General features: G+C 40.1%; 1 protein-coding gene across 3 annotated transcripts; it reads left to right on the top strand.

Annotated features, from left to right (window-relative positions):
• The first annotated feature begins 6,918 nt into the window (after positions 1-6,918).
• Positions 6,919-15,167, top strand: LOC107775764 (zinc finger protein BRUTUS-like At1g74770). 3 transcript variants are annotated; one of them, XM_016595537.2, is made up of 12 exons: positions 6,922-7,491; positions 7,973-8,191; positions 9,223-9,417; positions 9,507-9,841; positions 10,058-10,289; positions 10,470-12,130; positions 12,828-13,046; positions 13,151-13,288; positions 14,152-14,386; positions 14,481-14,540; positions 14,631-14,702; positions 14,805-15,167. In XM_016595537.2, exons 1-12 carry the CDS (start codon positions 7,222-7,224, stop codon positions 14,904-14,906), a joined length of 3,738 nt encoding a protein of 1,245 aa, XP_016451023.1. In that variant the 5' UTR covers positions 6,922-7,221; the 3' UTR covers positions 14,907-15,167. The 3 variants fall into 3 exon arrangements, 2 of the variants coding, with proteins under 2 accessions (XP_075100799.1, XP_016451023.1); XR_012705333.1 differs by lacking the exons at positions 14,481-14,540; positions 14,631-14,702; positions 14,805-15,167 and adding an exon at positions 13,931-14,059 and having other exon boundaries at positions 6,920-7,491; positions 14,152-14,284; XM_075244698.1 differs by lacking the exons at positions 14,152-14,386; positions 14,481-14,540; positions 14,631-14,702; positions 14,805-15,167 and having other exon boundaries at positions 6,919-7,491; positions 12,828-13,082.
• Positions 15,168-26,566: the final 11,399 nt, after the last annotated feature.

Genomic DNA, 26,566 nt, shown 5'->3' with positions numbered 1-26,566 from the left:
GCTTCGAATGTCATGAGTATTCAAACTTGACAAAGCTTTATATGGGATGAATCAGGCTCCTCGTGCTTGGTATGAAAGCTTGTCCAAATTCCTCCTAGAAAATGGCTTTACAAGAGGAAAAATTAACAATACCCTATTTCTGAAGAAATGAGGGAGGAACTTGCTCATTGTGCAAGTATATATTGACGACATCATCTTTGGTGCAACACATGATTCTCTGTGTGAAGAGTTTGCAAAGCTCATGGGCAGCGAGTTTGAAATGAGCATGATGGGGGAATTGAATTTCTTCTTGGGTTTGCAGGTTAAGCAAACTACTAAGGGGACAATGATAAGTCAGCAGAAGTATATCAAAGAGCTTCTAAAGAGATTTGAGATGGAAAGTTCAAAAGTCATTGGTACTCCTATTGCCACTGCCACTCGTCTGGACATAGATGAACCTGGTTCTCCTGTGAAAGAGACCATGTATAGAGATATCATTGGGTCACTCATGTATCTCACAGCAAGCAGACCAGATATCGTATTCAGCGTAGGATTATGTGCTAGGTTTCAATCCAATCCAAAGGAATATCATCTGAAGGTTGACAAGAGAATTCTAAGATATCTCAAAGGAACACATGATCTGGTTATCTACTACCCTTCAGAAGACAATTTTGACTTGATTGGGTATGCTGACACTGATTATGCTGGTTATCTGGTGGATAGAAAAAGCACATATGGCATGGCACATTTTCTGGGATCATATCTAATTTCATGGGGTACGAGGAAACAAAACTCAATGGCTCTTTCAACTGTAGAAGCTGAATATGTGGCAGTTGCCTCTTGCTGTGCTCAATTGTTGTGGATCAAGCAGCAGTTGGAGGACTTTGGTGTATTTTCTGATTGCATGCCATTACTATGTGATAACACCAGTGCTCTCAACATGGCAAAGAATCCAGTTTAGCACAAGAGAATGAAGCACATTGATATGCGACATCATTTTCTCAGAGACAATATGGAAAAAGGGCTTATCTGCATGAAGTTTTGCGGCACAGAAGACCAAATTGCAGATATCTTCACCAAAGCACTGAGTAGAGAGCACTTTGAGAAGAATCGGCTGACACTTGGGTTGATAAAGTCAAGCTGAGCACCCGGTCCCTCAATGATTGGATATGAAAGAAATGAACAGGTAAAACAACGAAAAAGTATTTTCTGGCAAGTTCTAACTCATTTCTATACCGTTACAAGTAGACATGCATGGAAATTACAGAGCAACCAAGAAGCTAGTGGCATTGCATGTTGGTAAAATGATGATGCTCACATTTACAAAACTTGTCAGGGAACCTGGTTCCCTTGACACAGGTTGGTAGTCCCTTTGTACTCTCATATACAACTTTTTAACGGCTGAGAAAGTGCCACGTCATTAAAATACCAATTTCTCTTTTTCCCTTCTTTAGAATCCAAGTGTCACACCCATTCCTAATCGACCTGACTACCTAGAGAATTAATACCCATTCCTAACTGGTCCCTCACCCTCTTTAAATAAACCCAAACGCTGTCTCTATCATCACTTTTCACATCAAAAGTCAAAAATCTCCCTTTTTCTCTGAACAACCAAATACTCTTTTTCTTTAAGTTCTTACTACAAATCCCCACCATGTTTGAGAATTTAGAAGCCTCAAATGTTCCAGGTGTCATTCCCACTGTGTCTTCATCTCATGAAGCACAGGCGACAGAGCGCAAGTCCCCCATGCCACTAAGTCCAAACTCCACACAAGATTCTCAACCACCTTCTGCTTCTTCTCCAGTCCAATCGAGTTCTGGTTCTCATTGGAGTCGTAAAACTTTGAACCCAAAGAGGTTTGTGGTTGTAACCTCTTCTTCTGCCTCGCCGAAAAACATGGCTGAGGGAGAAACAGTAGAGGGAGAAAAAAATCAAGAAGTCTCCAATATGCAAGTAGAAGAAAGTTCTGAGGCACAACAAAGTGTGGTTTGTAGTGGTGAAGAATCAATGCTGATTACCCCAAACCTTGACTTAAATGTTGTCAACCCTACAAGTAATATTCTTCCTATGTCTTCTGAATCTACTTTGGGGTTGAATGAACAAGAGGCCATAGAGAATATGTTGTTAATAGCTGCTGAGGGTAGTTTAGTTAGTGGTTATGAAGGTGTTTCTGAAACCAATGGGTCTCAGGGGGAAGGTGATAGTCTACAGGTAGAGAGTAAGGAACTGGTGCCTGTTGAAAATCTGGCACCTGAAAGTACTACTGAGGAACCACATGAGGGACCTGATCCCTCAGCCCAAAAGGAGCCCTCTGCTCTGACTTGGGATGAAACCCCCTATTCTTCAAAAGAACCCCATGTCAGTACTGATCCCACTCCCTCTCCTCATTTCGATGCTGAGCCATTAACCATTGTTATTCCTGAGATTAGATCTTTTTTTGAGGAAGAGAATGAGGATAGTGAAGAAGATTATGACAATATCTCTGTTGCTAGTTTTATTGCTGCAAGGAGTAGTAGGGAAACTCCCAAAAATCCCACTCCTAAAAGACATACTACTAGGCTGCAAAAGAAGGAAGCTCTTGAATCAGTTCTTAAGAAAAACAAAGAAGAAGAAAAAAAGAGGAGGTTGATGAAGGGTGGAAAGGTAGTAAATTAAGAGGTAGTGCCTCCATCACTTGTTGTTGATGTTGATGACGATGTGAATGAGGAACCTATTTCCTTAATTCGTAATTCCTCTAAGAAACCTACAGTTCCAAAATCTAGGAAATAGTCATTTGTGAGAGTGCTGGAGGTTAGCAATGTTGAAGTTGAAAAGTCTGGTGAGAAGGTGGCTGAGGAGTCTGGTGAGAAAGTGTCTGAAAAGTATGGAGAAAAGGTGTCTGAGAAGTCTGCCGAGAAAGGAAAAAGTGTGAGAAAATCTGTGAAACGGGAGGCTGGTGCCAATGCGGAAGCAGGTTCCTCTAAGAAGGCCAAGGTGGGTGTGGCCAAGGATGAAGGAAGACAAAATCTGAGAAACCAGAAGGTGTTGTGGGGCAGAACATTTTCTCTTGATATTCTTGACATGACAGAGATGCGCCAACTGGTTGATATCTGTGAGTTTCAATAGTGGACACATTTGTTCACAAATGAGAGTCCTAAGGTGTATGAGGCAGAGGTGCACAGCTTCTATGCAGACATGTTCACAATTGAAGATGACAACATATGCATGAAGGTGAATGGTGTTGACTTTTTGATGGATAAGGTTGTGTTGGGAAAAATTTTGGGAGTGCCTACTGGTGGCATATCATCCATTGAGGGGACTTGTTCTCCAATCTTCAGAAATGCCATTTTGAAGGATAATACAGTGCAACAGGGGGAACGGGTACACAAGAAGGCCCTCCTTCTAGTGTACCAACTATTGTTTGAGATGGCAACAAGGTTTTGCTCCCACGTGCAGAAAGGTGTTCCATTACGTCTCGAGCAGACCTGTTCCTTATGGAAGCACTGGATGCCTACTCCACTATAAATCTGCCGGACATTAAGATTGAGCATATGAAAAAAGTGACATATTTTAAGGATGGTAGTCATGGGTTGCCTTACGGGTTTTTACTCACTAAGGTATTTGAGTTCTTCAAAGTCCCTTTGGGAAATGCTACAATGGATATTCGCAATCAGACTTTCTCCAAGACCACATTAGAAGAGTATGAGTGCATCGATAAGAAAGGAGGGGTCGACAATAATTCTATTATCTCTCAACCGATTGAAGCTTAGAACGAAGAGATAAGGAAGTTGAAGGCACGAAATGTCATTCTTGAGGGACAACTTAGTCAGGCCCAAGAGGCACCTGGTTCCAGCAGTATACAAGGCGCAAAGGTTGCCCGTCTGACCAACGAAAATACTTAACTCAGGAAACAGGTCGAGGACCTGAAGGAGAGGTTACTTAATGAGCAAGTGTCAGCAAATGCTCAAATGGATATTCTCCTTAGAACCCTTGCCTCTTCATCTCTGCCTCCCCCTTCCAGTGCTCCTTAAAAATCGCCCCATCCCAATATCCAGTTTAAGTTGTCTGTCCTCTGTTTTGGTCCTTGGTACTTTTTCTATTGTTTTACTTTGTGGATGGTTATGTAACAAATGATACTGCTAATTCTGCTCCCTGTTTATTTCTAAATTAATGAATATCCCGTCCTTTTGCTATGCATGCCTTGCTCTTATGCTCTGTTCTTAGTCATGTTTGTGTGCACACATGTGGCATGAGTTAAGCTTGCTAGACTCCTTTTTGCTTATTACTTGTTACCAATCTTTTTATGATGCCAAAAGGAGGAAATTAATTGAGGATGAATAGGTTCAGGAGGAATACATGAAATATTTATGGTACTCTGGTTCTCAGGGGGAACGGGTTTAGAGGGAATACAAGAAATATTTATGGCGCTCTAGTTCTCAGGGGGAACTTCAATTACAAGTTGTCATCATCAAAAAAGGGAAAATTGATAGGTTATGTGTCTATGTGTCCTGTTATGTTTTGATGATCTAACAAACTTAATGATAAGAACCAGATAGGGAACCTGTTCCACATCCTTAACGTGCTCAAGATCAACAAGTCTCAAGTCTGGGACATGTTCCAACACTCAGAGTCAAAGAAACAAAAGAGGGAACAAATGAACATCAGTTCCCTTACTGACTATACCAGTCAACTCCCCACAGTTGTAAAGTCGCTGCAACTGTTCCTATGCACACATGCAACAATGCAAACAGTGCAGCAGTCACTTTATGGGGAATGCCCTTGTACCAAATATTAACATGAAGCAAAGGGAAAACAACACACTTGCACATTCCAGAATTCATCAAGCTTTCTCTTAAGTGTGTTGCCAACTTGCAAGTGGCACCCAGGGCTTCAAGAATAGAGAACATAATAACGAAGGACCAATTTCCTGCATTGAGTTATTATATGTCCTTCGTTATGTTGTACCTTTGTTAAAGTAATTTACTTTTAATTCCTACTTAGCTTAGCTAGAAGCATTGTGTAGGAAACCTTTTGTAAAATCATAAACCTTGTGTTTGTGTCTTGACTATAGTGAGTCAAGTTGTTAGCTTTGTAATAGTGTTATCACAAAGAGGCTTGTAATAGAGTTATTACAAGTGAGCGAGAGCTTAAGATGTTAATTCCTAGGTTACAATAGGTTGTAATCTGAACTTGCTCGGTTAGTGAAGTTGAAATCCTACGATTGTAGGTCGTGGTTTTTAATCCCGTGAGCTAGGAGTTTTCTACGTAAAACTCTGTTGTGTCATTTACTTATCTCTCTGTGTGTGTTATGTGGGAACTGCTAGAGAACCCGGTTCTCTATACAGTTTGGTGGACCCTAAGTTTCTATCAACAAGTTATGCGAGGCGTCTCAAAATATTGGTACAAATTGTCTATAAAATTCTGTCTGACGGCCAAAATTTACGGTTCGCAAGTTATGACGAGCAGATATAACTTTAGTACACATTTTTCACAAATTATGTCTCACAAAATTTGCTTGTGTTATTCAATTTTTCACAAGTTTTGGGAGTCCTCAAGACTTCGTACTATCTTCATTCTGCATATCTTGTTCTATCCACAAAAAATTGCCGGACTAGCCACTAATTTGTTCATTTTAGAAAAAAATTCAATTGTAAAGACTTGATCATATCTTTACCAAATTAAAAAAAAATGGGAATAGAGACTAATATCACTCGAGATATTGCAAATTTTCCATTCTCATGGCACACATACTTATTATGATTCATGCTCGTGTCATTCCAGAAATCTAGCAAAAAAAAAAAAAAAACATCTAAATCAATGTTGATTCTTGTACGATGGTCAACGATTTGATACATCATAATAAATCAGATTTGGATTTTGTACGTAGGTCAACTAGGTATAGAATTTCTTTCACTTTTTTTACTTTGAAAAATGGTATAGTAGACAAGGCGACGGGGGTTTAAAATTTATGACGAGAATTGAAAATCATAGTCGGCTATATTAAATGATTGACTAAATATATAATTTATGATAAGACAAAATCATAATAACAACAATAACAATAATTTAATGTCTTATATTTTACATTGTCAGTATGAGCACATTAATTAAACACTCAGAAATCCAAAAGTTGAGAGAAGAAAGACACGAGAGGAACTTGTGTGGTCACGTTGACAGCACGTGCCCAGTGAGAGTTAGCATGGGATTAAATATGAAAGGCAAGCATTTGGAGATTTATTTAAAGCTTATTAAATTCATGCTTTCCTCCTGAAACTGTTTCAGGCGTGCAAAGATAATTTATTTGCAAGTTTAGATGAAAAAGTACTAATTAAGATATTATTTAGAGATATCCTTTGCAAAAGTTTTTTAAGGCAAATTTGTATTTTAGGTACCTAATTATTAGAGGTCAAACTCTTTAAGTTGCGCATATAGCACCATAACTTTCATATTTTTAGCGTACAAATTAGACCTTATTCTAAATGGTGTTAACTAGTGCATGAAAAAAAAAGTTAGTTTCTCTTTAAGTTCAAAATATACAAGATACTAAATGTATCCTAAGTAGCTAATGACCTTCAACCTGCCATTTTATTTCCTATAAGAATATGTCATTAAAGGTAAAATAGAATTTTTGAGATAAAGATTTTTTAAATATAGTAATGCGTTAATCATTTTGATGGATAGAAAAGAAAAGAATACTATATAAAATAAAAATAATTTAATAAATCTTTATAAGAGACAACAAAAAGAAGTGTTAAAATAAATAAATAAAGACTTACACGTTTTGTGTATTTTTGTAAGGTAAATATTTACAAATAAATTTCTTTTGATGCTTGAAATGGTCAATGGATTATTTAGCATAGCCTTCCATCAAAAAGTTGCTGAAGGGCAAAAGTTTTGGTTTTTAAAAAAAAAAAAAAACATAGAAGGCCAAATCGTTAATTTGAAGGCAGAGGTGCAAACTGGGAAAATCCCTAAGACATGGATTATGTATCACATGGAAAATACTACTACATCAAATGAATGTCAACATAACACAGGCATGGCGCCAAGAATAGATTAAATAGTGGTTAGGTTAGCTTCACAACATAAGAAATTTGGAATCTTATACTAGATAGAAGCCATAAATAAACAAATAAAATAAAGATTTTGAACTTGAAGAGGCACCAAAGAGGCCACAACGCAAGAGGCAAAGAAACAAATAAATCTATTATATGCCATTATATTGACCTTTAATTTTCAATTTTCATGATAGGTGGTGGTAAATGGGTGGTATTGGAGAATCGAAGAAGAATGATGCGTTGCCATCTTCTTCTTATTCTGAACTTGCTGATGTGAAGTTATTGGTTGAATCGCCTATTCTTTTTTTCGTTCTTTCTCATAGAGCTGTTGATGTTGAACTTGTTCAGATTCGTCGTATAGCGGTTGAAGCCTTGGATACGGGGTCTCGTGGTGGTGAATTAGTTGATGAACTTAGCCGGCGGTTTCACTTCTTGAAGCTTGTATATAAGTACCATTGCGCTGCTGAAGATGAGGTAATTAAACATTTATTGACTTGTGGGCTTTAATAACCGTGTGCTATCTCTACTCTCTACTTTTTTGTTTCAAATCGCGCTTAAGCTTAGTAATGTTCGACAAAAAGCCACAAACAAACTGCACCTAATTAAACTACTTACATATTGACAAAAAAGAACGATGCTAGGGGGTAGTTTCACCAAGAAATCTCATTTTTCAGCAGTATACTCAGCTTACTTAATGTTCTGATAAAAGCACTGGCATTTGTTAAGATATTACCTATTTCTGAGCTTAAAATTCACAAGGAGATTCAAAGATAAGCCATGAGTGCATAGGAATGAAATGGTAGATCTTAAGCACAGTTGAACAATATAGAGATGTATTCTTTTCTGTTGATCACCAATTTCACTGTCTTTATCTGTTTTTTCATCTACTTACGACTTCAATTTCCACCTTCAAGTTTCATCTAATTTTCCAAAATCTGAATTTTGACATTGACAGGTCCTTTTTCAAGCACTAGATGCACAAGTGAAGAATGTGGTCTTCACATATTCACTTGAACACACTAGTATAGATGATCTCTTCAGTTCCATCTTCAATTGCTTGGATCGCTTACAAAAGGAGAAAGAGGAGATTCCTATTCTGTTTAATGAACTTACATGTAGCATAGGTACCATCCAGACAACGATTTCTCAGCACATGCTGAAAGAAGAGGAGCAGGTATTCAGCATCTTATCTACTTTTGATCTGAACTGTAATCAATTTCTCGCTCGTAGGCCTCTATTAGTTTTTGAGACCCCCTATTAGATAGAATGAGTTGTGATTTCTCTATTGCAAGCATGGAGAAGGAGAGACGCATGAGTTGATGTCACATCTTTCTAATTTTACAGATGAAACGGTAAATTATTAGTGTATAGCTCTGCATGCCAAAATACTCAGGCTTATCACTAAGAGCCAAGAATCTAAGGCAACCTACCGCCCGGATTGTAAAATCAGGTGTTGTAACTATGTAAGGAAATACAAGTATACGACATAGATATTCCGATCTTCTTATCCCTATAACGCACCATTTTAGTTCTTTGCATTGTATGTTTGGTCCTTCTTTCTTGATGGAAAGACATGGTACTTAACCTCCCATCCAGATGTGTCAATATTAACTTGTTAGACACTTTCATTATCTCTCAAATCAATGTGCGTGAAATTTTTAATTCTTGTGCGGGAGCTTGCCCCTAACACTTGGCTGCCTTACGGTCTTTCAACTGCTATCCAGTAGCAGTTGAAGCGAGAGCCACTTATGAAGGGTGAAAGAAATCCAGTGACTTCAAAATTTTATGAAATACTTGTATCACTTAATTTAGTCTGGTTAGATATTTATATGCCTGTAGAAATATAACGAACTTATAAGGCTAGAGAAACTAAGTTTTTATAGTAATGCACCGAGACAGGCTTAAATGGAGCAACATGGACAGTGAGATATAACCGACCCTGATTTCTTAGGATTGAAGCATAGTTATTGTTGTTGACTTGTATTGCGGATTCATGCGTAGTAAATTAGCTCTATATTTATCTGAAAATGAGATCAACGCAAAGTTTTGCTGATAGACTTAAAAACAGTCGAGTGCTCAAAGGTGATGTTATTAATTCTTAAAAGAAGATTCCCTAAGGTGATGTTATTAATTCTTAAAAGAAGATTCCCTATTTTATGTGATCTCTCTTTCCTGAAATCTCTAGCAACTAAAATTTCCTCGCAGATTTTTCCTTTGATGATGCAGCAATTCACTTCCAAAGAGCAGGCTAGGCTTGTTTGGCAGTACCTATGTAGTGTTCCTCTAATGATACTGCAGGATTTTATGCCATGGCTAACAGCTAGTCTTTCTTCAGATGAAAAGGCAGACTTCCTGAATTTCATACATTTAGTCTTACCTGAAGAGAAACTTATTCAAGAGGTAGAGTTGAAGAAATTTTTCCAACTATATATATTGTAAGTTTAAAGTCCCAAGTCCCCGATCTAACTAGTTTGCATCAAATTTTGAAGGTGTTCATCTCATGGCTTGACGATAACAAGGAATCGTCTTTCTGGTCCTGCATAAAATATGGAAGAGGAGCTAAATTTCATTATGGAGCAGCCAATATGAAGTACATATTTGAACTGGATGTGCTGATGGTTCAGTGCAGGGAAAAGCAGCAGCTGGAGGCTTCAGAAGGACAGAATCCGATTGATGGTTTTCATATCTGGCATGCTGCTATTACACGAGATCTAAGAGTAATTATGGAGGAGCTATATCAATTAAGAAGCTCGCTTTGTGTTTCAACCTTGTCGTCAGTAATTACCCAGTTGAAGTTTTTTGCAGATGTGTTCACATTCTACAGGTAGTAGGCCATGTTCATTCAGTAACTTCTCAGCTAAATTCTTGTACTTGATGAAAAGTCAATGTGATCTTATTCCCTTAGACATTAATGTATTTTGTCAAATGCTCAAAAAAATGACATGCTGGGATACTGATTTATCATTTCAAAATTCGGTAGGTATAAGATAATTTCATGTTTATTGTTTTTTATTTTTCTGAGTATTGCTTTAATTTACAGCAATGCACTGGATCAAATCTATTATCCCTTGGTAGATCAATTGACCAAGGATGCTCCTTCTACTTTTCATGAACAATTTATTGAAAGAAGTCAAATTGAAGAACTGCAGAGATTGCTTTACTATAAGCTACATGAGGGAATTCAATTAAGGGTTTTCACAGATATGCTTTGCCAAGAACTGGAATCATTTGTCGCGAGGATCAACAAAAAGCTGCAGCTTCTAGAAACACAGGTATGCTGCCTTTCCAGCTGTAGTTTTACTACAGGCGAAAGACATGCCTTTGTGTAATTATTATGGACTAATTGGCTTCTTCTGTTAATAGTTTTCAGCTACTTCCTCACAGTTAAGGTGTTTCCCAAGTAGTTAGAAATTAGACTTCATGTTGACTTTTGTTCCCCTGGTTTCTTTTAGGTTTTTCTGTTCATTCGAGAGACCTGCAGTCATGAATTGCAGCTCTGGTCATTGTACATGAGCCTGCATATGTTGCCACTTGGGTTGCTAAAGTGCCTGATTACTTGGTTCTCTGCTCATTTATCTGAGGATGAGTCCAAGGTGATTTTAAACAATATAAAGTTAGGATCTGCTGTAGTTAACAAGTCCTTTGCTACTCTCTTATATGAGTGGGTTCGGATGGGTTATTCTGGCAAAATCTCTGTTGAGAAGTTTAGAAAAGATTTGGAAGAAATGTTCTGTAGCAGAAGCTATTTGTTTGAGAAGTGGAGTAAGAGTTCTGGAAGTTCTTCCTCGCACTCGGAAATGCAATCTTCTGATAGATCTAAGACTGTTTTACTTGGACCAAATTCAGCCATGACACTAAATAATAAGCATGATACACCTTATTCTAATGGGATCAATCTTCATATATTTTTCTCGGACTCGCTAAAAAACTTATGCTTCCTTAATGCAACTGCTGCTGATGGTATGGGATTTTACAGTCTTGATGTAAAACCAATCGACTTTTTCCATTTCTTCCACAAGGCCCTAAAAAGAGATTTGCAGTATGTTCTTTCTCTGTCGGTTAAGTTGGCTGAAGATGTTGGAATTCTTACTGAATTTGAAAGACGGTTCCATCTCGTACAATTTCTATACCAGCTACATAGTAAGTCCGAGGATGAAATTGCCTTTCCTGCCTTGGAATCTAAGGGACAACTCCAGAATGTCAGCCATTCATATGGTATTGACCATAAATTGGAGGTTGAGCAATTCAACAAAATTTCTGTCATCTTAAATGAGATCAACGGTTTGCTAGGTGATGTGGACATGGTTGACAGTAATAAGCTGAAATACAAAAAGTTGTGCTTAAATCTCCATGATACATGCATATCTATGCATAAAACACTCACTGACCACATCTACCGTGAAGAAATTGAACTGTGGCCACTATTCAAAGAACACTTTTCTGTTGAGGAACAAGAAAAGATTATTGGAGACATCCTTGGACGAACAAAAGCGGAGAATCTACAAGAGATGATTCCCTGGCTGATGGAATCTCTAACACCAGAAGAACAGCACGGCATCATGTCAATCTGGCGCAAAGCCACAAAAAATACAAAGTTTTTTGAGTGGCTGGGAGAGTGGTGGGAAGGTGTAAATAAGGATGAGAGTGTAAATGCCGAAAAGGGATCAAAGGTTTCTCCTTCATTGGCTATTGATCCTTTAGAAGTTGTGTCTAAATATCTGTCAAGAGATGATTTCAGGAGTCCAAGCAGCTTCCCCGAAAAAGGGGAGAACTTTTCACTGACAGAGTCTGCTGATCATGAGTATGGTCAATCTGGATCTTTTGCTGCAGATAAAACCCAGAATACCAAGGGGAACAAAAATGGTGATCTATTCGGAGATATTACACAGCATTCTACTGAGGTTGACAAGAAGAGATGCAACGACACAATTGACATTGCTGATCAGAGAGAAATAACTTGCTGGGATACAAAATTATATGAGCAGTCAAGGCAAAAGGAGAACCATCTAATGCTGACTCAAGACAAGCTGGTCGACGTAGTAAGAAGAGTATCATGCGATTCCTCTTTGGATTCTGAAAAGAAATCATACCTCATGCAGAGCTTGCTAATGAGGCAAATACATTTTCAACTTCTACCCTTTGATTTATTTCTTGGAAGCAACTATATATGGTAACATAATTACTAGTACCAGATAACTTCATAAACATGAAATATAATGCACCATACCTAAACAGCATTAGTTTGTTTAATTGAACCATCACTAGTATCAGATAACTGAATAGGTGCATAATACATGTACATCATCAGTTCAGTCTCTAGTCCTGCTTTTAGCATGATTTCCGTGCAGTGCTTGCTATTGGATCTGGATTGGCAAATGTGGCACAAAGAAGAGAGAATCGGAAACTTGGTTCCTGCATTATCTAGTTTTATTGTTTATCTTTTTCTAAGGGCTCCTCCAGAACTTTTACTAGCTCTCAAAATTGTACGACTGCACTTGAATAATGTATGTTAGAACGTAGAGTGATAATACAATGGAGATATCCAGGAGCACAAAGAATTGAGCTTTTACACAGTGACTCTTAGAAAAAAACAAAGTCAATTTTCCTGTGGATTGTTGAAATGTTATAAGGTGAACTACATTTGTTCTAGAATCCTTGGAATGGCAATTTGTTGACGTGCAAGTATATAAATGGTTTTACCACTACTGAAGATAAATGCAAAAGCACCTAAACTTTCTTCTTTTCTCTAGATTTCAGTATATTTCTTCTGCCTCTTTTATTTGATTTGACTTTATATGGGTTTCTTTCAGTCAATGGATTTTGACACAGAAGAAGTCTCATTCAGAGGTTGCTACTGCAAAGGATAAGGAGAAAATTACTGGTCGATGTCCATCATTTCGTGATGAAAAAGAATCAGTTTTTGGTTGCAACCATTACAAGAGAAGCTGCAAGCTACTTGCTCCATGTTGTAATGAGCTTTTCCCATGCATACGGTGTCACGATGAAATTACTGATCATTGTCTGGACAGGTCTGAGTGGGACGCACTTGGTCTCCTTGCCTATTGGTAACTTCAGGACTTTCCTTTCTTTTGTGCTGCTTGACATATCCCAACTCTGGTTGACATGCTTGCAGAAAATCTATCACCCAAATAATGTGCATGAAATGCTTGAAGATACAACCACTCCGTCCCAATTGCGCATCTCTCTCTTGCAACAATTTCTCCATGGCTAAATACTATTGCAGAATTTGCAAAGTGTTTGACGACGAAAGGTGAGAAAGTCGGGTTTACATTCTTCTGGTTGATTTTTTCTCTCCTTTCAACAAACCATTAGTGCTTCTATGGAAAATTTGGTAGATTATTATATGGAATACTTTTGTGTTCGGCAGTATCAAATGAATTCAAGAAAGTAGAAGTTGATTTCTCAAGGAGATGTATCCAAGTTGCAAATTTTTAATCAAAATGCATCCAAGTTGCAAATTTTTAATCAAAATGCATCCAAGTTGCAAATTATTGATGAATATGTTTAAGAGGTTATGTATGGGCTATAGAACCACAATTTCTTTTAATGGAACTAACTGCATAGAGTGTATCTTGTAGATTGCTTCTTCATGACTGTTGTCTCAAAGAAAAGGCTTAAAATGAGAAATCTTTTAGTCGAATAAAGGATCCCTATAGACAATATTTAGTAATACCAAATAGAAAATGATGCCTAAGAAAATAAGTTTTTGGTGAAAAAAGAAAGATGTAGTTGGTGCTCTTAGTTTATCAAGAGATCAACTATATATCTGTGCCTTCACTAGCCACATAACTTTCTCTTTTGAGCGGGCTACCTTTAATAGAACTGATTCAGAGGTCCATCAATTGCTTTTTAGTCTTTATTCAAAAAGGTTTTATTTTAATTCTTTGTGCAGTTTCTTTGGTAGAGTAGAAGCCACAAAATGAGGAAGCAAAAAAGTGGAACTTTCTTAGGGTGTTTCAATTAAGAAAGCTGGAGGCTAACTGCGGTCATACAAATAAGGAGCTCTTTTTGTTTGTAAATTGTAATTGAGAAAAAAGACAGTTATTTCGAACTTCGTAGACTAGCATTATGTCTGTTCCAACAATCTAATTCTGGCACAACTTGTTTGAACAGACAGATATACCACTGCCCATTCTGCAATTTGTGCAGACTGGGGAAGGGATTGGGCATTGGATACTTCCATTGCATGACCTGCAATGCTTGCATGTCAAAGGCTCTCTCCGTTCACACATGTAGAGAGAAGTGCTTGGAGGATAACTGTCCAATCTGCCATGAGTACATTTTCACTTCCGCTTCTCCTGTTAAGCAACTTCCTTGTGGTCATTTGATGCACTCTACATGTTTTCAGGTATAAAACTCATGCAAAGTTCTCTTAGTTAACTAAAACTAAAGGAATTTTCAGACGGTATTGCTCATATTTTTTCCTTAAATACACTTTTTAGGACTACACTGAAACGCATTACACATGCCCAATCTGTAGCAAGACTCTTGGGGACATGAAGGTCAGAAAAACTGTTGAACGTCAAAGCTCATTACTGGTTCATGGTTAAAAATTGTATTGAATATGCAGCTCATTTTGTGCTCAATTTCAGGTGCTCTTTGAGATGTTAGATGCATTTCTTTCTCAGGAGAAAATTCCCGAGGAGTATGCTGGCCAGATTCAGGTTCACTTAAAGCATGTTCTGTTTCCATTTATGAATATTCTTCTGAATTGGGGTTAATGTATTATCAATCCTGTTCACACTGAGAAGGTTACATATATACAGGTTATACTATGCAATGATTGTCAAAAGAGAGGAACTGCTTCCTTCCACTGGCTCTATCACAAGTGCTCACATTGTGGTTCATACAGTACAAGACTTATATGATCTAAATTCAAGTCGCGTGAACAGCTGATTCCATGCTCCCAGACTGTAGAGAAACTGTTGCAGACGTTCACCTTGAATACTTGGGATGCATGAAGCAGTTTTGTTTTTTCATTGTCAATAAATACTGTATATGCTTCATTTTCTTCAATCAACCTATGTTAAATATCACAGATTCTTAGGTTCTGATTCATCATAGTACTAACAGTGAGTAGTCTGATGAGTTTTGCATTTCACACCAGATGATGGTACTAACTTCTAACACGGATAGTTGTGAATGAGAGAATAAGAAGAGTGAAAGAAATGTCTTTCTTCATTTTTGTTCAATGTATTCCAGACAGTTTTTGCATAATCGAGTACAATGGCGGACCTAGAATTTTACGCAAGCGGGTTCAACTAAAAATGACGTTAACCAACGATAGGGGTGTATAGGGTAAAATATGTTCATATTTAATGATTGCATAAGGAAGCGACACGTAGAGCCGAAGACAGAAGACAGTCTGGTCCGAAGGCAACGATCTCGAAGAGAATGGTATTCATAAAGGCGAATTAAATCCATGTCACCCAGTACGATTTAATGGAGAATATTTTATAGCATTAAGTGCACGGTTCGCTACAGAGAATATGGCACTTACTGCCCACCATTACACATTCTTCAATGGCCCTCATAATTGTCATTTAAGAGGGCTTGATCCTAGGGCCTTGTTCCCTAGGTGCAACCATAAATAGTGAGCTCTACAATCATTGTAAGGGATACAAATTTTCTAACAAACATATACTATACTCTGTTCAAAGCTCAATACAATTTTATCTTCTTGCTTATTTATATTGTTATTACTACCTCCGGAAGCTCTGCTCCCGCAACCACGATTTATGTTGTTTTATCTCAACCTCAAGGCCAATTCTTACATGTTTTTCTAATTTATTTATCATTTTGGAATCAAATCGATTCACTTGTCTATAAACCACATACAAATTCAACTGTACCGCTTTATAGGTAAGCAATTTGGCGGCCACAGTGTGACTTAGACAGTTGTGTAATTGAGTTGGTCCTTGCATCTATTACTAACTCGTTTGATTATTTGTTCTTAGCAAAAATTATAGAAAATGGCAGATGACTGTGTCAACATCGCACACAACGTTGAGGCCCAAGGAAATCAGCCTCAGCACGAAGATTCAATCAGTGATATCCGCAACGAGGGGGACGAGGCCACGCCGGTCCACGACGGGCAATATCCACGACATGTTCGAGAGGCGACTCCTGATGATGTTGAAGACGAGCACGTCGTTGAAACAGTAAGGATCTTGAGAGAGCAACAAAAGGCCAATATAGACCATCTCACATGACAGGATCAGGTCATGACGGAGTTGAAGCACGCGTTGTCAGGTGCTTCCAACAATGCAAATGGACGAGGTCCAGTTCCTCCCGGTGCTCCTGCAAATAAAATAACGCAGAGGGTCGACAACAATACCCCGAGGGGCGAGGTCGACTTCGATGGGTCCTGGGGGAACAGTAGCAGATCTGGTAACAACAACGAGAGTGACCCCTTTAAAATCGAACTCATGCGGTTTATGAGGGAAATAAACGCCCCAATAGATCAAATTTCGGGCGCACCACCAGTGTTGAAAGGACCGGACTCAAAGAAATATACCCAGTTGCTGTTCAAACCAAGCGCGACACCAGAGTTGATCCCGAAGCGATTCAAAATGCCATACGTGTCGAAGTATGATGGGACTTCAGATCCTCAGGAGCACATCACCACCTACACAACGGCGGTGAAGGAGAACGATTTAGCTCCCCACAAGATTGAATCAGTCTCACTAAAGAAATTCGGGGAGACCCTTACGAAGGAACCCTAACATGGTATTCGCTTTTGCCCGAGCACTCCATAGACTCCTCTGAGATGCTCGCGGACTCCTTCATCATGGCCCATGCCGGGGCCATGAAGGTACATGCACGAAAGGCCGACATATTCAAGATTGCACAAGGAGAGTCCGAATTGCTGCGGGAGTTTGTGACTAGGTTCCAGAAGGAAATGATGCTGCTACCGGCCGTACCAAACGAATGGGTAACTGAAGCATTCACTAAAGGTCTGAATCCCAGATGTTCCGATGCTTCCCGTAAATTTAAAGAAAGTCTGCTCGAGTTTCAGGCAATAACATGGGCAGATATTTACAACCAGTGCGAATCCAAGATAAGAACTGAGGATGATCATCTCGGTTTCCCGACATCAACCAAGTTTCGGGACTGGGAGAAGAATAAAGAGAAGTCAAAAGATGATTTTGACGTAGATTGATGGTCTTTAAGAGGTCGGTTTTTGCCCTATGAAAGGGTCAAAGGATGCGGTGGAGGTTTCCGGTCCGTGGATAGATTCACAATCGAAAGAAGATCTGATCGCGACCGGAATAATAGGTCATTGCAGGACAGGGAGATATCAGGTTCCCGAGATTCCTCATGCCCTAGGCTTTCCGAATACAACTTCAATGTCAGCGTAGTGGAGTTGGTATCGGCTATGAGGAACATTAAGGAAACACGGTTCCCGAAGCCAAGATCCGATCCCAGTCAGAGGATCCTAATATGTGGTGGGAATATCACGGGACCAACGGCCACCGGACATGGGACTACTGACATCTACGCGAGGAAGTGGCGACATTACTAAAAAATGGCCATATTAGAGATTCTTGAGCGATCGAGCCAAAAATAATTACAGCCGCAATTGGGATAACACGGAGCCTTCAAAAGTAGGAGAATATCCTCCACGTTTGACAATCAACATGATTTTTCAGGGGGAACGAGATTAATGGTGAGACATTTTCGGCGACAAAAAAGACAAAGGTATCGATGACCCACAGTAAGAGACTCCGGGAAGTCGCTGAGGACGACATTACTTTCACAGAGGAAGATGCAGATGGACTACTACTGCCGCACAATGATGCCTTAGTAATCTCTTTAAATGTCTTAGATTTTAAAATTAAACGTGTTTTGGTGGACCCAGGAAGTTCATCCAATATTATCTAGTGCAGAGTGCTGGAACAAGCCAAGTTGACCGGAAGTATCATTCCGGCCACAAAACTCCTCGCCGGGTTCAATCTGACAAGTGTAACAACCCGTGGAGAGATCCTGCTGCCCACGAATGCCGAGGGGGTGATGAAGACGACCCTTAGTTGATGGTGATATGGGTTATAATGTTATCCTGGGGAGATCATGGTTGCACGAGATGAAGGCCGTACCGTCAACATATCATCAATTGCTGAAATTCCCAACTCCCGAAGGAATTAAACAAATAAGAGGACTAACCGGTGGCAAGGGAGATGAATGCAATCTCAATTTCCAGTAGCAAAGGGAAAGAGCATGAAACATAGCAATTACAGGAACCGACGCCTACTTCCGAGCTAAGCGAAGTCAACCAGGGGCAGGAGTCGTCAGAATCCTATCAGGTGCCAAGGTACTTCTAGGTACCAGAGGAAACAGACGCAACAAAATCCACAGCGGAAGAACTTGAACAAGTTGCATTGTACGAAAAGTTCTTGGAGAGGAATTTCCACTTGGGGACAGGACTAAACCCCGAGCTCAGGTCTGGATTTATCAAATTTCTTAAATTTAACGTTGATTGTTTCGCATGGTCACATGCAGATATGACAAGTATCCCACCAGAAGAGGCCGTGCACAAACTAAGCCTAGATCCCAACATCCCTCCAGTAAGGCAGAAAAAAACGTCCTATTGTCGAGGTCAGAAACAAATTCGTCAAAAAAAGGTAACTCGTTTTCTTGATATCGGTTCAATCCGAGAGGTAAAGTATCCTGACTGGTTAGCTAACGCAATAGTAGTTCCAAAGAAAAATAATAAATTTTGTATGTGCGTAGACTATAAGGATCTAAATAAGGCGTGCCCAAAAGACACGTTCCCATTACCGAACATTGATCAAATAATTGATACACCGGGCATGCACGAGTTAATGAGTTTCCTCGATTCTTACTCCTGGTACAACCAAATAAAGATGAACCCGGAGGATCAGGAAAAAACTTCGTTCATAACAAACTTCGGCACATATTGTTATAATGTGATGCCTTTCGGGCTAAAAAACATTGGAGCCACTTATCAGCGGCTCGTAAACAAAATGTTTGAAAAGAAATAGGGAAAACCATGGAAGTTTACATAGATGATGTGCTGGTTAAGTCTTTGACACAGGTGATCATCTTAAACACTTGCGAGAAACCTTTGACATCCTAAGAAAGCACAAGATGAAGCTTAACCCTGAGAAGTGTGCATTCTGAGTCAGCTCTGGTAAGTTCTTGGGATTCCTGGTGTCGCAAATGGGGATCGAGGTTAACCCCGATAAAATTAAAGCCATCGAAGATATCCCGGACCAACTATCAAGCGTGAAAGAGGTTCAAAGGTTGACAGGGAGACTGGCCGCTTTGAGCAGGTTCATTTCCCGGTCTTCAGAGAAATGCCATCATTTCTTTTCACTACTAAAAAATAAGAACAACTTCGAATGGACTCCGGAATGTCAGCAGGCTTTGAGGGATCTGAAAAGGTATTTGTCAAGTCCGCCTTTACTGTCAAAACCAGAGGAAGACGAATAATTGCTGATCTACTTAGCGGTCTCGGAGGTAGCGGTAAGTGTCGTTTTATTCCGTGAGGAATAAAGTACGCAATCTCCTATCTATTATGTTAGTAAAATTTTAACGGGAGCAGAAACTCGCTACCTACATCTGGAAAAATTGGCCTTAGCCCTCGTAGTCGCCGCTCGACAGCTAAGGCCTTATTTTCAATGTCACCCGATAGCCGTGGTGACCACTTTTCCCCTGCGGAATATTCTTCACAAATCTGAACTTTCAGGTAGGCTGGACAAATGGGCCCTCGAAATTAGTGAATTTGATATAGATTATAAACCTAGAACTGCGATTAAGTCGCAAGCTTTTGGCTGACTTTGTGGCTGATTTCAGTCCTGGTCTATTACCTTTGGCTACCAAAGAAGCAGTGATGGTGTCGTAATTGACATTGGGAATTTGGACCTTGTTCACGGACGAATCTTCCAATGTGAAGGGGTCCGGGCTTAGTATAGTGCTAACCACGCCCTCGGGAGAAACCCTAAGGCAGGTCATAAGAACTGTTCCTCTGACTAACAATGAAGCAGAGCATGAAGCTTTGATTGCAAGACTCGAGCTGGCTCGGGGACTGGATTCTAAGGTCATAGAAATCAAATGAGACTCCCAACTGGTAGTAAATCAGGTCTACGGGATCTTCGAAGCCAAAGAGGAACGCATGCAACAATATGTAGTGAAAGTCCAAGCTCTGCTCGCTCGGTTCAGGGAATGGTCAATTACGCACATCCCGAGGGAAGAGAATGCAGAAGCAGATACATTAGCCAATCTTGGATCGTCCACAAAAATGAAGGGACCGGACTCCGGCATGGTCGTACAACTTATGCATTCGGTATTGGATGCGGATAGCTATTACGAGGTAAACGTGACAAATTTGGTCTGGGACTAGAGAAATGAGATCATTGACTATCTCGAGCATGGAAAATTGCTTGAAGATCTCAAGGCATCTTGGGCGCTACGCACTAAAGCAGCGCGATATAGTTTCAAGGGAGGTCAATTATACATAAGATATTTCCAAGGCCCGTTGGCCTGATGTTTGGGAATTTCCGAAGCTAATTATGTTATGCGAGAAGTCCACAAAGGGATCTGCGGAAATCACTTAGGCGCGGATTCCTTGGTGTTAAAATTAATTAGGGCAGGATACTACTGGCCCCGAATGGAACAAGATGTCAAAGCTTATGTTCAAAAATGTGATAAAAATTCAACGCTACGCACTGTTGGTACATCAACTGGCTGAGTCACCACACTCAGTTTTGTCGCCATGGTCGTTCATAAAATGGGGGATGGACATAGTCGGTCCGCTACCACCGGCCGCTGGTAAGGTAAGATTTCTTTTGATTTTAACTGACTATTTTTCTAAGTGGGTTGAAGCAGGTCATTATCAGAAGATCGGCAAACGCGAAGTGGTAGATTTCTTGTGGGAGAATATGATTTGTAGATTTGGGATACCAAAAGAGATAGCCTACGACAAATAGCCACAATTTATAGGCGCAAATGTCACAAAGTTCCTTGAAGACTTAAATATCAAAAGGATCACATCATCACCTTATCATCCGAGTGCAAACGGTCAAGCAGAATCAACAAACAAGGTGATTATACAAAATCTTAAAGAGAGATTAGAAGAAGCTAAAGGCAAATGGCACGAAGAGCTACCAGGAGTACTATGGGCGTACCGAACAACGGCCAAATCAAACACGGGGGAAACTCCTTTCTCTCTTCTGTACGGAGCGGAAGCCTTGATTCCTGTGGAAGTAGGGGAACCTACCTTGAGATATTTCTGGGCGGACGAAGAAACAAAAAATGAAGCAATGTTGGTCAAATTGGAGTTGATCGATGAACGCATGGACTTGGCGCATATAAGAATGCAACCCAAAAACAGAGAATGGAAAGATATTACAGTCGAAGAGCCAACCTTCGTTATTTCAAATTAGGAGACTTGGTTTTAAGGAAAGTAACTCAGAATACTCGGGAGCTCAATACAGGGAAGCTAGGTCCAACATGGGAAGGCCCCTACCGGGTTTCAAATGTCACCGGGAAAGGGTCATACGAGTTGAAAAATCAAGACGGAGAAAAGTTTCCGAGCAACTGGAATGTGGCACACCTCAAGAGATACTATTGCTGATGAGCCTCGCCTATACTGAAAGTATGTGCTGCACTCTTTTCCCCTTTGTCCAGTTTTGTCCCAATTGAGTTTTTCTGGCAAGGTTTTTAACGAGGCAGCAACGAAAAGCATACTACGAAGGAAGCTCCGTCAACAAAAATAAGACCTTTAAATGACAAGACATGCAAGCAACGAGCCACTACAGAGCGGTTAGATAGTCGTTTGCTCGGTAGCAAAATTCCTACCGGGAAGTAAAGTTTTCTGTCGGGCAAAGATTACCCGAACGTTCATGAGTGCAAGCCACTGGGGGATTGTTAGATAATCTTTGGCTCGATAGAATAAATTCCAAGGGGAAGTGAAGTTTGCTACCAAACTAAAGATTATCTAACCACTCACTAGTGGAATCTTCAAAGATGCAAAGTTTCCAGTGTTTAAATTCACATTCTTCGCATTCGAACACTAGGGGGGATGATATGAGGATACGACAATAATGACTGCCACATCGACCGAAATACAAAACCCAGAAACAAAGTTGTATCATCGGGACCGGGGATTGTGTGACCAGCCCCGTAGAAACAAGTTGTACAAGTTAGCCACAAGTAATGGCAATTCCTTTTTAGCACAACGAATGCTTATGTACTTTTGAAAATGGAAGGAATAAATTAAAGCCCTTTTGTTTTTATCTTGTTTCTTGTCCTATGAGTTAATTTTATCATTTTAAAGTTAAACAAGTACTTCAAATGCTAGTGCCGTAATGAACAGGAGACGTCCTCTTCAAGAGCACCGTAAATATAGGAAGGCCCTCTCTTATGAAATACTCACGATAAAGGGTTGATTTCGAAAGAACTTATGCCCGGAATCCAAATGTTCTCAGGGAAAAATACACCCGAAGCCTTGCACAATTCGACGCAAAGAGTAAAACTTGTGCAAATACTTAAACGAAAAGTACGCAAAGAGAAAAACTTGCACAATACTTAAACAAAAAAGTACTTCTATTCACAGCAAATGTGCCAAGTAGCACAAATACAAAAGTATGAAAAAGAAAAGAAAGAAAAAACTAAGCTACTACATCTCCGAAACCTGGAGGAAGAGAAGCATTTTCACCCCCAGGAGAAGTGGGTAGATCCGCCGCCGACTCAATATCTTGGCCTCACCATTTTGGCCTCCAGCATCACCACCTTTTGTTTCTTCTTCAGTTCTTGAAAACTCAGAACTGGAACCAGAGGTGTCGGTAGCATCAGGCCGGACGTGAAAACCCCTTCGGGCAGTTGACTCCAGCTCACGGGCCTTGGCGATTTCGGCTTCGAAGTCAATGACACCCTCTTTGGCCTCTTCCAAGGTTTTTCTACTCATGTTAAACACATAATATATTTTTCAATAATGAGGAAAGCCGCTCGGCGCTGAAGTTCTTCTTTAAGTTGGTCAACCTCGACAGAAAGGTTATCCCGCTCAGATCTAGTGGCACAGAGACTGACATCAAGGTGGACAGTAGAGCTGAAAACCTTATTGTGTTTTATGACCCTCTTATGTATTTCCTCCAACTGGGTATACTTCTCCTTGGTAGCAGTAACTTCTTTAGTTTTGGAGTTTAAGGCTGCTTCCAAACTATTCAATCTTCTGCAGAGGCAACCTCATGATCAAATGCAGCAAGAACGACATTATGAACTTCAACCCATTTGGCCCTAGCTTCTTCAAATTGTACCCTTAACGGGGCGATCTCCTGGCTAAGGGTCACTACTTCTTGCTAACTTTGCTGCAACCGAGCCTCCAACTCAACGGTTTTAGCAGCTCGTGCTTCCAGCTCTAAGAGGTGAGCAACAGTCTGGTCTCGCTCGGCCAAAATTTGATCCCGCTCGAAGGTAAGTTCCTCCTTATCAAAGGCTGTCGTCTTCTATGTAGAGAAGCCCCTTCATCAAAAATCCTCTCGGAAGGAAGGAAATTGGCCTGCAAAACAAAAATGCAAACTCAAAACCCTGCCATAACAAAGATAGAAGAAAAAACAGGGGAATCAAAGACTATACCGCCGCTGCATTGTGCATGGCATTGTTCAACAAACACTCTCCCGAGACATTTTGTATTTTATTCCTATATTTTTTAGATGATTAGCAAGTTCCATCGGCCGGGATAACAGATGGCATCCGGCAGAAACCAAGAGGATGACGTTCCTCCTCCTTTGGGGATCTTCAGAAGGAGAAGAATAATTATACCCCAAATTCCCATGAACTGGGGACTAGGGAGGAGAGATATCCTCTTCTCTGGAAACTGCGGCCGGTTGAGATGATGTAGTAGTTGTTGGTGGTGAAGGCAGAGTTGGTAAAGAAGGAGATGAAGCTGATGGCATTGTAGGTTGAGAAGCAGCTGCAGAAAATGCAGTGCTGGTTGTTGATTGCTCATCAACCGAAGATGGAAGGGACCCGATACTCAGCCTCAGGGTACCGGGCACGACAACTGGGACTCGAAAGCGAGAGTTATCATTTCCCACCATATCATACTCCCCCTAGAGTGCTGAGGCATTGTCCTCGGTTGGTGTAACTAACTCAGCAGATTGAGCATTCTGTTAAGCCGATGAAGGTTGTCGTCTTCTATGTAGAGAAGCCCCTTAATCACTGGATTCTCCATCATCGTCGATCACCATGGTGTCTATGGACGGCTCGGGTGCGACGCTCATCACCACAACATCCGAAGACGACTCGTGCGCGACATGTTTTGCCTTTTTATTTTTTCCCCTGGCCGTAGAGGAACGTCTTCTTTTTGGTTTCTTTTTCTCCGGTCGGGGACTCCGAGAAGAAGCACTTGAACCAGAAGCAGGCTCGGAGACACCTGTTCTGGTGAAAGCCTCATGTAATAGCCTTGCCGCATTAGCAGGCTCAGCCAAAACGTCCTCCTCGGGGATGACAACTGAGCCCTGCGATAGACCTAAATTCAACAGGAGAGAAATGTTAATCAATTTTCCTATACGATAGGTAAAAACAAGGTGAGTTCGACTTACTATGATTTTTGGCCTTCCACCCATATTTAAGGGCCAGTTCTTTCCACGTGCGGGTCTCGGGCGTGGTGACGTCCAAAATTTTTGGACCCACTGGTCCAAGCCTTTAACCCTAGGTGGTGTCCACTGAGTTGCTAAAATAAGTAAAAGAAGAAGGGTCAGTAACAACATGAGGAGATCTTTAACTAGAAGAAAGAACAAATGATGAACTTACGAGTACGGTTCCATTATTTCAGAAAGGATGGAGTCATGGCCGGAATGATGTCTATGGTAGAAACTGCAACGAACCATTCCATCCACCCACGGTCGTTGTCATCATCCATGCTGGTTAGCAAAGCATGGTGGCCACGTTTGCTGAAATATATTATTCCCCCGCGGAAAATCTTGGGGGAATAAAGATGCATTAACCGAGTTAGGGATAGCTCATCTCCCGTCTCCTGGAATAGGCGTGACAAGAAACTGTCCTCTACACAGAAGGACTTACTTGTTCCAGGCATACCTGGTAACGGATGCAAAACTCCCTGCTCAAAGAGAATGATCCTAAAGTAAAGGGATACATATAAAAATACGTGAAACCCTTCTTGGGTAAAGTTATCTGCTCCGCTAGGTCAGGAGCGATGGTGTTTAAATCATGGAAAATGGCAGTTTTCCTTCATAGCAGGAATGCTAGAAGGACGAATGGAAGAAGGATACACACCAACAACCTACGTGCGGAAGGATACTTCTCTTCGAAGTCCTTAGTTGTGACAAGATTCCTTCGAATAATGGTGCTCACCGTAGGAGGAGCAACATCATCAGCTTTACCTTTGTTCTTTGAGAAACTGGGATTTCTAGAAGAAGAGTCCATTATTATCAAAAGGGAAAAAATGGTTTCTTTCTAAAGAAGAAGATTAGAGAAAATTGAAGACAAGTATGAGTTGAGCAAAGAGAGTTCGAGTGTAATGACTCGACTTGTCGTTTTGAGTAATTACTCTCCTTTCTACTATTTGAAGTCTTGAATAGCTTCATATGATGTATTATGACGTGCGTGAATCGTCGGTTTTGATTTTCAGGTGTTTCGGGATTAGTTCGGAAGAATGAATTTCATGTTGGAAGCTTAAATGAAAAGGGTTGACCGGAGTTTGACTTTTGTGCAAACAACTGCGGAATGGAGTTTTGATGGTTCCAATAGCTCCATGTGGTGATTTTGGACTTAGGAATATGTCCGAAAAATTACTTGGAAGTCAGTAGTTAAATAAGGCTTGAAATGGCTAAAATAGAAATTTAAGTTTGGAAGTTTGACCGAGGAGTTAACCTTTTTGATATCAGGGTCGTAATCCAATTTTAGAAATTTGAAATAGGTCCATTATGTCATTTATGACGTATGTGCAAAATTTGAAGTCAATCGGACTTGATTTGCTATGTTTCGGCATCGAACCTATGATGTTTCGACGTCACTTCTTCGAGTATTATGATATCACACTAAGCAAATGTGATCCAAATTCAGTTATGATTGAAGCATTATATTGGATCTATAGCAAAAAGAATCATCGAATTCGGACATCGTATGAGAGAGTTATGCCCATTTCAGTGTCGCAAATGATTTTCCATCGCCGCTAGCGCCCAGGGCAGCATGGGGCGCTAGCCCTGGCGCTTGGAATTGTTGGGGTACTGGAAAATGTGCCACAGGCAGTGCCCCATGCTACCTGTGGCACTCGAAAATAATAGAGGGTCTATAAAATAGGGTTCTTGCCATTTTTACTCATTTTTGAGTTTATGGAGCTCGGTTTAGGCGATATTTGGGCGATCTTCACGAAAAAATATTGGGTTAAGTGTTCCTTATCCTATATTGATTATATTTCATGATTCCATATTCATTTACATCATGAATCCGTGAATTTATGAAAGAAAAATCAGATTTTTATAAAATCTTTCAAAAATATAAAATGAAGACTTGAAGGTCAATCCGATGTCAGAATTTGATAATT

Source organism: Nicotiana tabacum, chromosome 22, assembly GCF_000715075.1.
Source record: "Nicotiana tabacum cultivar K326 chromosome 22, ASM71507v2, whole genome shotgun sequence".
Classification (NCBI taxonomy): domain Eukaryota; kingdom Viridiplantae; phylum Streptophyta; class Magnoliopsida; order Solanales; family Solanaceae; genus Nicotiana; species Nicotiana tabacum.
The sequence above is the reverse complement of the archived record's forward strand: the minus strand, read 5'-3'. Positions and strand labels throughout refer to the sequence as shown.

What these genes read in the sequence shown, in the direction of transcription:
- LOC107775764 (XM_016595537.2), top strand. Translation starts at nt 7,222, where the DNA reads ATGGGTGGTATTGGAGAATCGAAGAAGAATGATGCGTTGCCATCTTCT. An exon ending in ATTGCGCTGCTGAAGATGAG is followed by an intron (nt 7,492 to 7,972) that starts GTAATTAAACAT and finishes TGACATTGACAG; the next exon opens with GTCCTTTTTCAAGCACTAGA. An exon ending in GATGTGTTCACATTCTACAG is followed by an intron (nt 9,842 to 10,057) that starts GTAGTAGGCCAT and finishes TTTAATTTACAG; the next exon opens with CAATGCACTGGATCAAATCT.